General features: G+C 41.5%; 5 protein-coding genes across 5 annotated transcripts; all 5 read left to right on the top strand.

The window, feature by feature from the left end:
• The first annotated feature begins 107 nt into the window (after window positions 1–107).
• On the top strand, window positions 108–2506 carry LOC148415929 (claudin-4-like). The gene is made up of 2 exons (XM_088428322.1): window positions 108–347; window positions 1283–2506. Exons 1-2 carry the CDS (start codon window positions 153–155, stop codon window positions 1724–1726), a joined length of 639 nt encoding a protein of 212 aa, XP_088284448.1. The 5' UTR covers window positions 108–152; the 3' UTR covers window positions 1727–2506.
• Window positions 2507–3332: 826 nt separating this feature from the next.
• cldnf (claudin f) lies at window positions 3333–4910 on the top strand. Its single transcript, XM_088428321.1, has one exon. It carries the CDS (start codon window positions 3448–3450, stop codon window positions 4177–4179), a length of 732 nt encoding a protein of 243 aa, XP_088284447.1. The 5' UTR covers window positions 3333–3447; the 3' UTR covers window positions 4180–4910.
• Window positions 4911–6611: 1701 nt separating this feature from the next.
• Window positions 6612–8036, top strand: LOC148415931 (claudin-4-like). The gene has a single exon (XM_088428323.1). The coding sequence runs from the start codon at window positions 6696–6698 to the stop codon at window positions 7326–7328; it is 633 nt and encodes a 210-aa protein (XP_088284449.1). The 5' UTR covers window positions 6612–6695; the 3' UTR covers window positions 7329–8036.
• A 2603-nt stretch (window positions 8037–10639) lies between these two features.
• LOC148415932 (claudin-4-like) lies at window positions 10640–12575 on the top strand. Its single transcript, XM_088428320.1, has one exon. It carries the CDS (start codon window positions 10781–10783, stop codon window positions 11441–11443), a length of 663 nt encoding a protein of 220 aa, XP_088284446.1. The 5' UTR covers window positions 10640–10780; the 3' UTR covers window positions 11444–12575.
• A 951-nt stretch (window positions 12576–13526) lies between these two features.
• On the top strand, window positions 13527–14367 carry LOC148415933 (claudin-4-like). The gene has a single exon (XM_088427673.1). The coding sequence runs from the start codon at window positions 13530–13532 to the stop codon at window positions 14163–14165; it is 636 nt and encodes a 211-aa protein (XP_088283799.1). The 5' UTR covers window positions 13527–13529; the 3' UTR covers window positions 14166–14367.
• The last annotated feature ends 33 nt before the right edge of the window (window positions 14368–14400 follow it).

Here is a 14400-nt window from a genome sequence, read left to right on the forward strand (position 1 = left end):
GTGTAAACTCACCACAACCAATAGGCAGGCCTGGATTCCGTAGTCACAAGCCTTCTTGTCGTGGTTGCCGCTTCTCACAACAAACAGAAAAGTATAAAATCACAAGCTCGGGTCATCCCGCTCGTCTGTTTGACTGGACCTTAGCCAGCAAAATGGTGTCTCAGGGCGTTCAGATGATCGGCATCTTCACGGCGGCGGTGGGTTGGTTGATGGTTATCGTGGTGTGCGCCTTGCCCATGTGGAAGGTGACGGCCTTCGTGGGGGCCAATATCATTACGGCGCAGACCGTCTGGCAGGGCCTGTGGATGAATTGCGTGGTGCAGAGTACGGGACAGATGCAGTGCAAGGTTAGTGGAAAATTTCTACAATCATAAATAGGTAGTGAGGAAACTGGAAGTCGCACATATCGATAGCCTAATAGGATCATTGCCTCATTTTCTTTTTTTTACTATGTTTTCAGTAATTAGCAGAGGTTGAATCAAGGCAACGGGTTTTCTTTCATTGTTTTCCACTAATGTTGAAATATGGCAATGCAAATATTTGGCTTACGATGTGACATTTGCAAAATTTGGGCTGAGTTGAAAGTAAGTTCCTGATGATAATAACATTATTTTCAAGCAAGCACATTGGGATATTTTGTAATACTGTATTATCATGTTAAATTCAAACGCTAATAGGCTATAAATGTGTAAAAGCGAAGCCACAGTTGACCCCACTTATGGGTTGCGAGTTGTCATTCAGCTATTTTTGTTTGTTTGTTTGTTTTGTTTTGTTTTAACATGCAAGCGTTAATTGAGCTATGAGGACAGTCTGAGAGAGTAATCTCAACTCCATTCACTACCCAGCAAGTAGAACTTTGGCAAACTTTGAAAATTTGATTAAAAAAAAAGTGGTTTCTACTTGTTTATTGCCACTCCCACTTGAATATTACTGTCAAACTAAACATCAAAGAGATTTACACTTTTTCTATTTACAACTCCATAGTTTAGCTTTATTTATACTAGCTCAATGCTATTACTAGCACATACTGTAATAGAAAACACACACAGCTGTATGTATTTTCAGCTGTCCATTTTCTGTACCACTTACAGCACAGGTGTCAAACCTGAGGCCCGGGGGCCAGATCCGGCCCACCACATCCTTTAATGTGGCTCGCTTAATGCTAATTTAACATCAAGTTTCTGGCTAAAATACCAAACTTGCAAGTTGTCTTCAACTTATGAAAAATCTGGTCCCACTCTTCTGGATATTACTATTGAAGTCATTTCAACTCTTACAAAAGGTCTACGACTCCATGCTGGCATTGGCGCAGGACCTACAGGCCGCCCGGGCCATGATCATCATTTCCATTCTCACCGGCATTTTTGGCGTCTTGCTGTCCATCGTGGGCGGGAAGTGCACCAACTGCATGGAGGAAGAGTCCTCTAAGGCCAAGACGTCCATCCTGGCCGGGATCCTGTTCATCGTGTCCGGCCTCCTGTGCCTCATTCCCGTTTCGTGGTCGGCCCACACCATCGTCACCAACTTCTACAACCCGTTGGTCATCGAGGCCCAGCGATTCGAGCTGGGGGCGGCGTTGTACGTGGGCTGGGCGGCTGGCGTGTTGCTGCTGATCGGCGGGGGGCTGCTGTGCTGGAACTGCCCCCCCAAACACCACCAGAACGTCCACCGCGTCCCCAAATTCGTGCCCGTGAAGTCGACGTCCACTTCGAGAGAATACGTGTGAGATGTTGTTAATGGGGACTTGGAAGTCGAAAAATGTGCCAGCCACATAAAATGCATTCACTTTTTGATTGTACGCTGATTTTCAATGTTATATAGTCCAAGATTTTTATGTTTGACCTACCCTCCATCCATCTTTTTCTTATTTGTGTTGCTCTTTCGAACAAACCCTACTTTGAAAACCCAACGCTTAGGATTAAACCGCACTTTGATATTGTGTGTAGCTTTGGTGATTTCTGTAAATAAAGCCATCATGAATTCTTCAATTTGGTTGCATGTGATGACTGCAAAAGTACATCCAGCCATTTTTTTCCCAGCAAAATAACTGATTTGTTTCATGAAAGTTACCACCGTATTGCTTCTCAAAACTATACAACTTTTATCCTCTGCATTTCCTTTCTGGAATGCAGATGTCATTTTTCAAAATCAGGACTACTGCATTTCATGCTACTGTTTTACATATTTTACTGGTATTTTCTTGGTGACTCAGGCACTTTAAAACGAAAGCAAATGAAACAAATTTGTGTAAACACCAAACTCGAGTGTCATTTAATGCCTAGCGGCAGCGTGCTATGTTTGATGACAAACATCCTGTCAGGTGCTGCCAATCGTTATCAACTGAAATCATGTGCAAAAACCTTTGGTCGCTGACTGTTGATTTACTGTTAGCATGCGATTGGAAAATATTGTCTCACAAGGAGTCATATTGGTTTTGTGTCTTCACACACCTGGGAATGGGAATGCGGAATACATTATTAAAATCTCAAAGTGTATACAAAATGTACTCTGATGTGTAAATTGCTGATGTGTACTATGTATGCTTATTTGCATATTTAAAGCCCTTGGCCATAGAATGACATTAGGAGATTTTGTTGTTATGTTTTATCAAACATGACAAAAAACATATTGAACTGTAACACATTGAATTGAACTAAATGTAATTTCCACTTGATAACCTAATCTACCATCTTGGATCATGTTGTATCAAGATGTGTACCGAATTATCATTTGTTGGAGGTACATTCCTCTAATACACTGGTGTCAAAGTCAAGGCCCGGGGGCCACATCCGGCCCGCCGCCTCACTTTTTGTGGCCCTTGAAATGCTGATTTGACTTCAGGTTTTTTCAGGACTAAAATACAAATATATGCAAGTTGCCTTTAACTTTTAAAAATTTGGGGGGAGGAAAAACAAACATTTTCTTAATCTCCAAATCTCTTTTGAAAAGTTTTTGCCGACTTCTGATATCAAATCTTGGTAAATGTGTGATCAACACACTTAAAATGTATTTGAATTCATTAAAATGTATTTCATTCTGGCCCTCTGACAGAAATTCTCACTATAATCCGGCCCAAAATAAAAAAAAAAAATTGACACCACTGCTCTAATATATATAACCAAAGCACAACCATTGCCAGTGTAAAACAAAAGTCCAAATTATTTTAAGTTCTGCTTTGATGTCCTTGTCTCAGGCCAAGCACGTAAATAACGCAACCATGCTGAAATGTTTGACATCACAGAGTCGTAAACACCCACGAAGGCGCGCTTTTCTCTCAATGCCACTCCTGTGACTGGGAGAGGAGAATCTGGTTTGGCAGGAAGAACTCACTCGACGACTGTAAGCAAGGTAACGCCCCTCCCGGTCATCAAGAGAAGAGAGAGAGAGAGAGAGAAGCGGCTTCCGGCTTCCCACCGTCGAATCGGTCTAGTACGCAGCCTCTTGGCCATGGGGAAGATCGGCAAGGAGACGGCGGGTCAGATCATCGGCTTCATCGGGCTGGTGGGGGTGGCGGTGACCACGGGCATCCCCATGTGGAGGGTCACCTCCTTCATCGGCGCCAACATCGTGACGGGCCAGATCATTTGGGACGGCTTGTGGATGAATTGCGTCATGCAGAGCACGGGCCAGATGCAGTGCAGGCTCAACGAGTCGGTGATGAGTCTGACGCCGGACCTCCAGGCGGCTCGGGCGCTGGTCATCATCTCGCTGGTCTTCGGCTTCATCGGCTTCATGATCACCTTCATTGGCGCCAAGTGCACCAGCTGCCTGACCAAGGACGCCTCCAAGTCCAAGGTGGTGATCATCGGTGGCTGCCTTCTCATCCTGGCCGCCGTGCTGGTCCTCATCCCGGTCACGTGGTCGGCCACCATCACCATCACCGACTTCCAGAACCCCTTGACCATCAGCACGCAGCGAAGGGAGATCGGCGCCTCCATCTACATCGGCTGGGGTTCCGCCGCCATCCTCCTGGTGGGCGGCGTCATCCTCACCACCTCGTGCCCGCCGCAGAGGCCCCTGTACCCTGCGTACCAGGCGCCGTACCCGTACGCCAACGGGTCCGCGTACACCCCTGTTTACGCGCCGGCCTCCAGCCAGCCTTATACCCCCAGCGGCTCCTATTATCCCACCAAGCCGTATGCGGCGCCGTCCGGATACTCACCGCGGCAGTACATTTAAACTGCGGACCCGCAAACAGACTGTTTATGCCATCAGAACTGTACCGAGATAGGCACTGAAGGTGGAATCGGTTCTAAATGACTAGAATGTGGCATTATTGTGAGGATGGGTATCAAACAGTGAATATTTTATGGTAAATTGGAGATTTTTTTTTTTTTTTTTTTTGGTAATACAGTTGACCCCAGCATATTTGTGAATTCACCTACAAGCAGATTTTTGCTTATTTGTGGTATTTACCGATCTGCCACCTATTTGCATTTTTTAAACATTGACTCGCTTACTTTTATCCTTTTTTCTGAGGAAGAAATTCCCCTCAAAATATATTGTTTTGTATTGCAAAAAAAATGACAAAAGTTAGGGCACTTATTAGTAAAGTGTGACTGAAATTGCTTTAAATCAAATTGTTTTAGTTAGGATAATGCTTTAAAAAATCTTTTGTAGTTGTTTAGAAAATCAGGAGTCTAACTGTATTTTTTCTTAATTTCTGATGAAAAATGTATCAACTCTTTTTTTCTTTTTTTTTGAACCCATATTTTGTGTTCATTCACATCTATGGACATTTGAATTGAGTCTCCAACCTAACATGAATATTTTGCGACATGCATCATCTACTGTAAATGTCCATTTGCACTGCAGTTTGCCATTGTTGTGTAATTTCCTTTTTTTGTACTTGTGAACTGTTGAGTTTGTGTAAATACATTGAAATGCGTAATAAATATTTGAGCACCAGACCTTGTTTGTGGCATCCTTTATTACTACATAAACATTTTGGGGTCAATTTCCTCTACATCATTTTTGTACTCAAGCCGGTGTGATAACTGTGGTCATGCCATGGTAAATTTTAACATATTGTTGCCATCCAGGTGAAATTTCAGCTCCTTACTGTCTTCTTTCGATGCTTTCCCTTTGATGTAAAATTGGACAGGATTGGACATAATACCGCAGAAGGGTTAAATGCATTATTGTTTCTTGTTGGAAATAGGCTGGTTTTGCACATTCTCTATTTATATTTTTGTATCGTTGATTCTCATACTTGAATTAAATATTCTGAATTTAATCAACAGTTACTCAGTACTTTAGTAGTTTTTCACCTGAATACATTGACTCAATTATTTGCAGGACTTTGTTACAGTTTATTTGAATCCTATTAATCTTACTTGGAGCCCAATGTGTTTCTGCTCTTCACAAGACATGTGAAGAATCTTAATAATAATGTGTTCAAACGTGATACAAAATAAAGAAAACAACTGAGTGAAAATGTCTCCTTATGGCTAATGATGAATTTGGTATAGTTAATTCAAAAACTTGATATAAATTACAATACAGTAATAGACACAGATTCAATCTACCTAATATTTCACCTGAGTGCAAATTTTCATTGATAATTGTTTATTGTATATCGTTTCTTTGTTTCAAACTATTTGTTTTTAATAATTTTGTGAACTGTGAATATATGTATATAACTACAGAAAAATAGTGGGGATGCTTTACTGTTTTTTTTTGTTTGTTTTTTTTAGAAAAATCAGTTATATTACGTTACAATTGGAATGACATTGTTAAGCACATCAAGGGCCTTTAATAGTGAATTTACTCATTTCAGACGTCTAGTTTCTACACTCAAAGACACTAATAAAAACACAAGCTATTGTTATCAATTTCTTGGCATGTCTCAAATTGACATCATCATACACACACACACACACACCATATATATATATATATATATATATATATATATATATATATATATATATATATATATATATATATATATATATATATATATATATATATATATATATATATATATATATATATATATATATATATATATATATATATATATATATATATATTGGAATAACTTAAAATCTGTTGGCCTCATAACATAGTTGTCCAGGCCATTTTTTTAACTTAATGTCACAATATATTACCACCCAAAATAATAATAATAATAATTTGTTTTTATTTAACTTAATATTACAATAGATTACCAATAATTCGGTTTTTTGTTTTTGTTTTTTTTCTTTTCCAAAGAAAGCAAATTTGACTCGAGGTAACTATGCTACTAGGCTAGCAAACTATTTTTGTACCCTGGCATGAGAGAAAAAGGTAAGGCACTGAGTCATACCGATCCAAACAACCTTGCAAGGCCATCAAATTCCCCCACTGACATTACTACTCCTCCGAGGTTTGTCATTTTGAAAACCGGAAGCGGCTGACGTCGCTCCAATCGGGCGTCAGAGCGTCGTTCGAATCAAGACTGCCATCTCATTTACACAGTCACAGATGAACCGATGTTAATCTCGTCGAAACTCTACTCAGTCCTCGATGAGGAATCTGGTCAGGCGGCTTTCAGCCGGTTTCAGTTAAGACTTTGGCTCACGGGCTCCACCCCACTTCAAATTCTCCGTCTTTAAAACCAAGCCGAGCATTCCAGGGCGGTTATTCTTGAAGCTTGCCCGACTCGCTCACTTCCTGCCTCCCGCTTCCGCGCAAAGCAACCAAACGCAAAGATGGTGTCGCTGGGCCGCCAGATGCTGGGCTTCATCCTGTCCGTCATCGGATTCTTGGGGACCATCATCGTGTGCGCTCTCCCCATGTGGAAGGTGACGGCCTTCATCGGCGCCAACATCGTGACGGCGCAGGTCATATGGGAGGGTCTGTGGATGAACTGCGTCATGCAGAGCACGGGCCAGATGCAGTGCAAGATTTACGACTCCCTCCTGGCGCTTCCTCAGGACCTCCAGGCCGCTCGGGCCCTGGTGGTCATCGCCATCATCGTGGCCGCCTTCGGTGTCATCTTGGGGATCGCCGGAGGAAAGTGTACCAACTTTGTGCAGGACAAGGCAGCCAAAGCCAAGGTGGCGGTCGCGGCAGGCGTGGTCTTCATCTGCGCCGGGGTCCTCGTCCTCATCCCCGTGTGCTGGTCGGCCAACACCATCATCCGGGATTTCTACAACCCGATCCTGACCAACGCGCAGAGGAGGGAGCTGGGCGCCGCCCTCTATATCGGCTGGGGTACCGCCGCCCTGCTTCTCCTGGGCGGGGCTCTCCTGTGCAGCTCGTGCCCACCCAAGGATGGACCCGAGTACCCGGTCAAGTACTCGGGAGCGAGATCCACAGCCACCAGCCGGGCCTACGTCTGACGACCGACCCCGGGCGGGAAAAGACTCTCAAGCACAATCCGACCTCGGTTCACGGACAAGCCGATTTTCCGGAAAAATCTTGCTCCGGTTTATAAACTATGCTTCCGTCACAGCGTCCGCATGGAAAAATCTGTGCTTTCTTTTGTGTATTTCAACTACAGGTATCTTTTTGTGTTTTTGCATTGAGAGCCCCCTAAGTCGGACTCCCAAAAATCAAAACCAAATAGTAGCCAAACGTGAGAATGGTATTGGCAAAGTCTTTATAATGAAGTGTGTTGATATTTGTTTGTGTATGTCTTAACAAAAAACATAAAAAATGAGAAATATAACTTTGTCCTTTGGCTGAAATGGAGGAATTTTGTTTTCCTTCGGTTTCAGAATGAATCCATCAATTAACCAAGTTTGACTATTCTTCCATTGACCTCGTGTGGGAATTTCCACAGAAATCCAAAGTTGACTAACTTGTGGGAAAATTCTACATTTTAGCAAAGGCTCGACAACAAGGCGTGAAAACCGCCTGAGCACTGAGCTAAAATCGTCATTAATCATTATAAAAACAACCCTAACCACTAAAATGGGAAGCTATTTTGTACAGACACATATTATCTTGTGAATGTGTTTTGTGTATAAGATGTTCTTATTTTATAATCTTTTTTTTTTTTTTACCAATTTTACTGATATTTAATAAAGCATTTACTTACACTGACACCATTTTGTCACTGTGTTTTTTTTCACCGCGTCAAAATCAGAATTGTAATCATCTTCAATGACCAAGCATGTTGATTGTGAAATATTGCAGTTAGACTGATAACATAATCGTTCATGATTTCGTTAGGGCAGCCTATTACCAAAAATATTTTTTCTGTATTGCCAGGCTTTGACAGTTAAATTAAAATGGGTCACCAGGGTGTAAGTCCTGCAGAGCCGGAATTTGAGCTGTGCTTCCAACAGATCTTCAACCAGTTGGACCGGTTGCATTACAATGACATCCTCGTGAAAATTTTGCACTAAACAGACTACATCAGAGAGCACTGAGCTTTTTGAAATTATGAGTTCGTTTTTGTTATTGGTTATGTATGTATTTCCAAAGGGCTAGCACTTTATTAACAGGACACTGCTGAAATTACAAATCTGCTCATATTACCTTTAAAGAGACGTGATGTGCTTCTACTTTCTTAAACAGTTCTCACCACTTCAATTTCAACATGATTCAAAATTCCACATCAGGCGGGCTGTCCATTCTCGAAAGACACAGTTTTAGCACAATTCCACTTTTCCCCCTCACTACTCATTTATTTCATCTTGGGGATTATTTTCAACGTTCAGAAAATTCCCACGTAGCAAAAGTCCCCCATATTTGATCAACATTACACAATTTTGAGTCACTCCATATCGATCCATATCTTACCATACATTTTTCATGTATTTATTTGACCTATCATATTTCCATGCAATACAGAAATACGAGGGGCAGTCAGGGGTCTCAGTAAGATGCGATGATAGTCATTCTATATATGTCTATGAGTATTGTGACTACAGTATCTATTGGACCAATAGTTTTTCTACTTTGGTGGTTGGTTTAATTTAACTTTTGTGCAGTGTTTTTTTTTTCATTTTCATTTTCTTCCACATAATTCCCAAAGTATTTTAGCCAAGGAATGGCACACTCCTCGTAGAGTGGTAACTAAGTGGTCATGCCAAGTAGAACTTTGAAATGTTGTCATTATCTGGGTGAAATTTCAGCTCCCTTGTCTTCAACTGCTTTCAAATACCTTTGCTATAAGGATCAAGGGATTGGACAAAATACCCCACTAGGGTTAATGCTTTTGCCACTTGATTATTTTTCTATTAAACCAAGATTTTTAAAAAAATCTACAGCAACTGCACAGTAGTTGTTCAAACTTAGTGGAGGCTTTGGTTTCCCTCAAATGATTTCTTCCGTGTCAGATTGACAACATCTGTGGACTAAAGTTCCGGTATGAATCACACTTTCAGCTGTTTTACTTGCAAGATGACGTGCGCTTGTATTTTATGTGATCTCTTTCCATACACACTGTTGCATTCCTCTCATGTCACTCGCATGAATCCTTCATGCAAGTCATTGTAATAATTATGTTCACACTCAACTGCATATAACAGTATCACTTTTGGCGAGGGCATTTTTGCCAAAATGACAGCGTTGCACTTCTTGGTATTTATAAATTTCTTTATAATTTGGAATTACTTTTCAGTTCACACCTGAGCATGAAAAAAAATAAATAAATAAATACATAAATAAATAAATATATATAAATATATATATATAAATATATATAAATATATATATATATATATATATATATATATATATATATATATATATATATATATATATATATATATATATATATATATATATATATATATTTATATATATATATATATATATATATATATATATATATATATATATATATATATATATATATATATATATATATATATATATATATATATATATATATATATGTTTTTTATATGTTGTATATGTTTTTTTTGGTTCTTTTTTATTACATTAAGTGAAATAGTCCTTAATTCGAATTTGCATGGCTCTCATTTCCTGATTAAGAGGCTTATTTAAAAGACTAACACTATTATGTATGTAATTCTGTTCTAAACATGTATTTATTTTTTCTCAAATATATGGGAGTCTTAAAGTAACAGAGACTGAATTATTTTTGCTGTTGTTGTTGTTGTTGTAAACAATAAAATGTCTCTTTGACTATCCCTGGACTAAAATAAAATAAATTAAAAAATTTAAAAAATAAATAATAAAATCAAATAAAATCTTTGGGCACACTGGACATTTTCAGCCCAAGGTTTACTCACTATTGTTGTCAAGGGTTTTGACATGAACTCATTCAATACCAGCAATGTATTTTCACGTTTTTTTCAAGGGTCCAGTCATTATAATATATACGTACGTCCCTGGCATTGAATGAGTTAAGTATCTGGGAGTGAATGTCTGTACTCTTAAAAAAAAAAAATGTGAAAGTAAGTCCGCGGCTTTGAATGAGTTAATGACTGTGTTTTGATGTATTTTGAAGGGGCAGTAAGTTTACGCTCCTAAACAAACAGTACTGACTACATTGTAACAAACAGGGTCATTATTTTCTTAATATTTCCAAGAATACAAGGGTTGTACTGACTTTTGTGAGCCTCAAATGTTGACTTTGCGCTTCTTTGTCACAAGTATCCAGCTGACGGTAATGCAATGCTCCATGCTGAGGGATAATAATAACGCCCTTGACGACCAACAAAGAATCTTGAACGGCAGGTCTTCTATTGTGCGGGCCTCTCATGCATCCTCCGCTTTCACGCCTCCCATTCTGTGTCTGCCGCGTTCGGGAGGCCGATCGCCACCCGATCTTGTTTTCTCACCGAGTTCTCCGAGGCGCCGCCTCACTACCGTCATGCCCTCCATGGGCATGCAGATGGCGGGCTGCGCCCTGTCCCTCCTGGGCTGGATCGGGGTTCTGATCGCTTGCGGTTCGCCCATGTGGCGGGTCACCGCCTTTATTGGCAGCAGCATCGTCACGTCGCAGACCATGTGGGAAGGTCTGTGGATGAGCTGCGTGGTCCAGAGCACGGGTCAGATGCAGTGTAAGGTCTACGACTCCATGCTAGCCCTGAGTCAGGACCTCCAGGCGGCCCGGGCCCTGGTGGTGGTCTCCATCGTCGTCGGACTCGCCGGTGTTCTGGTGGCTTTCGCCAGTGGCAAGTGTACCAGCTTCATTCCGGACAAAAGGGCCAAAGCCAGGGCGGCGGTGGCAGGCGGAGTTCTTCTGATCATCAGCGGCTTCCTCTGTATCATCCCCGTATCCTGGACCGCCAGTATCATCATCAGGAACTTCTACAATCCCTCCGTGGTGGACGCCCAGAAGAGGGAGCTGGGGGCTTCTCTTTACATCGGCTGGGGGGCGGGAGGGCTTCTGCTGTTGGGAGGGGCCCTGCTGTGCGCCAGCTGCCCACCCAAGAGGGACGAGGCGCCGTCCGCGCATTACCTGATGGACAGGTCCGCGTACAGCAAACCCGACTCGATTGGCTCATACAATCCGACAAAAACATACATTTGAGAGGAGCCGGGTGATTTCCTCAACCGGGAACATGAAGGACAAAGAAAGATGAAGATAGTCGCTGTCTGACATAATAGTATGTATATAAGCAGGTACAAAAGTAGGTGGACATCTTTTATTATGAAACAAATGTGCGGAAATTGCTGTGTGAATGAAAAAAAAAGACTTGAAGAGTGTTGTGCCATCTGTGTCTGAATTATTAAACGGGATATTTACAATGGTGTCTCTAGGTGCATTTCATTCAGCAACTTCAGATGGTAAATGGTTTTACATCCTCTGTTTTTTACATTCGGCTCGTCTGCTAGAAAACCGTGTCACTACTGACAGTGTGCGTATGTGTAAAACTTAAAATAATGCCATACAACATTTTGTAAAGTCGTCAAAACACAATTTAGCATTAAGTAGCTTCATGTTCTAATTAATTTGCTACCAATTTGAAAAGAAAAATAAACATTCCTGTCACGGCATTAAAAACATGAAATTTGATTTGCTGATATCTGCAGAAACCCTGTTAAAATTTCATGTACCCCTGAAGTGCCTTCACATAAATCTATCGAGGTCACCAACAAAAACTAATTGTACCACGGTGCATCGACCGTCGGTTGTCACTTAATGTTCAGGGTGTCAACGTTTGTTAAACAGTTAAGACATTTTCTTGTTTTATTCTGTAACCCACTATGTCAAATATCTGACAATGTCTTGTTTTATTTCTCTCGTACTCCTCGGACATTGAATGGACAGTCATTGAATGGTCTACTTTTACTTCTGGGACTGTTCGAGGTGTGAAAAATCAGATGGAAAATGATGATGCTTTCTTGTTTTGGGTTTTAGGTGTTGCCTGGACAGTTACAATGTTTTCTTATTTTACTTGTTTCCTACTGTTCAGGATGTTGACCATTAGGTGGAGAGTTTTTTCTTCGTATTACCGGTACTTCTGAGACTTACTATTCCACCCGGACAGTTATGGCTTTTCCTCGTTTTACTCTGCCAGTGAAGGAAACGCACGTGCATGAAGACACTCGCTGTCTTTTAAGACACAAAGCACAAGGGCATATTTATACTTTTATTGAGTATTTCATGAACATGTCCATGTTTGTTGGTGTTTCTTATATCAGTAAATTTGCTCTCACGATTTTCATGCTGGTTGTTTGTTGACCTCAGTTCCGGGAGAACCTGTTTGTCGGCCTCTGACACTCAGAAGGGATCACACTCTCTCTGCCTTGGGAACTATCTAAAGCAGCTTTTCTCAAACTGGGGTTAGGCAAGCTTTGGGGTCTACAAAATAATGTTATGACTATGAATAATAATGTTCTATCGTTTGAAACAATTCCATTCCTGCATATGAGGACAGCCCCCCCCCCCCCTCCAAAAAAAACAAAAAAACCATAACATCTGTGTGTGTGAATGCTCTGAACCCTGTCAAAACTGGATCCCAGTCCAGTATGTGGTCTACACTTTACTCTAAAATAACTCCGTTTGAATAAGCAGTATAAAATAATTGATAGAGGGATGAACAGTTTTACTCCATGAAGATACAGACTGTTCATGAATATACCGCTCCAGAGATTCTTACAACGTGGTTTGAGGACTCCCTCTAGTGGTATGCGATTCGGTGAATTAAAAGTAAAAAATGTTCACATTGTTACAATCGAATACGCTACAATTCACTTGTATTTAATATAGCAGCTTGTGATTTTGGAATAGGATTTCATAAAATAATAATATGAAAAGTCATTTGTTGCAAGCTTGACGTACGTTAGCATTTAAACTTATATTTGTTAGCATTGTTTCTTCTCTTCAAGGAGTTGCTGCTTCACAAATACTTGAGAAGTTCTAGTGTTTATAAGATTCAAAATGTTGTGGTGTGTTCATGTAACGTTGAATTGTTGAACTGTTTAATTGGATTAAATAGATGAACTAATTTTTTTAGGTAGGGGTGAGATACTGTACTCCGATTCACATGACAAGAATGACCAATTTTAGGATGGCCAGTTTTAGAACTTAAACTAAAAACGTGAAAAGTTGAAAACTGCTTATGGCTTCAAACTTCATGGATTGACAAGTCATTTCTGGTTTTAGGTGCAACATGGCCCTGCAGGAGCTGGGCATCGTCTTAGCCATGCTGGGCCTGGCTGGTAGCATGCTGATCTGCGGCTTGCCTATGTGGAAGGTGACGGCCTTCATTGGGACCCGTCTGGTGGTCATGCAGGTGTTCTGGGAGGGTCTGTGGATGACGTGCGTCAGCGAGTACACGGGCCAAATGCAATGCAAGCTCTACGACGCCCTGCTGGATCTTTCTCCGGAGCTGCAGGCGGCTCGCGGATTGGTCTGCATCAGCCTGTTCCTGGGCTGCCTCGGCTTCCTGGTCTTCCTCCTGGGCGCCCGCTGCACCAAATGCCTGAGCCACTCGCGCATCAAGACCCGGGTGGTGCTGGGTTCGGGCTTAGTTTTTGCCTTAGCGGGCGTCGCCATTGCGGTGGCCGTGTCTTGGACGGCCCATGACGTGATCAGAGACTTCCATAACCCACGAGTCCCTGAGGTGCTGAAGCGGGAGGTCGGGGCGGCCGTTTACATCGGCTTTGTCGCATCGGGATTGTTACTCTGCGGGGGAGGCATCTTGTGCGCAACTCGGCCGCCACCCAGGGCCGTGATACGCTCTGATGGATACGGCTCGGCCAGAAGGCCCGCACACAGCAGCTACGCCATCAAGAACTATGTCTAGAAAACTGATATGGGTCTTGCCGCAAACAATAAAAACTGAATTTGAAAACAAGGTATAAACAGAGATGCCAATTGTCAAACACATGCTAGTTAAACTTGGCTACCACAGGTTTACCTTCGACCAACCAATCAAAAGCAGACAAAATGCTGATGTCATTGAGGGCTGGGCTTGCCTGCCCGAGGAAATCTGATTGGTTGTAGAACCTTTCACGTGCTAGGAGAGTCAAAAGTACATC

Source organism: Hippichthys cyanospilos, chromosome 11 (assembly GCF_059441005.1).
Source record: "Hippichthys cyanospilos isolate Australia breed blue-spotted pipefish chromosome 11, RoL_Hcya_1.0, whole genome shotgun sequence".
Taxonomy (NCBI): Eukaryota; Metazoa; Chordata; class Actinopteri; order Syngnathiformes; family Syngnathidae; genus Hippichthys; species Hippichthys cyanospilos.

Coding starts and splice junctions, on each gene's coding strand:
- cldnf (XM_088428321.1), top strand. CDS start 3,448: ATGGGGAAGATCGGCAAGGAGACGGCGGGTCAGATCATCGGCTTCATC.
- LOC148415931 (XM_088428323.1), top strand. CDS start 6,696: ATGGTGTCGCTGGGCCGCCAGATGCTGGGCTTCATCCTGTCCGTCATC.
- LOC148415932 (XM_088428320.1), top strand. CDS start 10,781: ATGCCCTCCATGGGCATGCAGATGGCGGGCTGCGCCCTGTCCCTCCTG.
- LOC148415933 (XM_088427673.1), top strand. CDS start 13,530: ATGGCCCTGCAGGAGCTGGGCATCGTCTTAGCCATGCTGGGCCTGGCT.
- LOC148415929 (XM_088428322.1), top strand. CDS start 153: ATGGTGTCTCAGGGCGTTCAGATGATCGGCATCTTCACGGCGGCGGTG. Junction 348..1,282: donor CGGGACAGATGCAGTGCAAG/GTTAGTGGAAAA, acceptor CTCTTACAAAAG/GTCTACGACTCCATGCTGGC.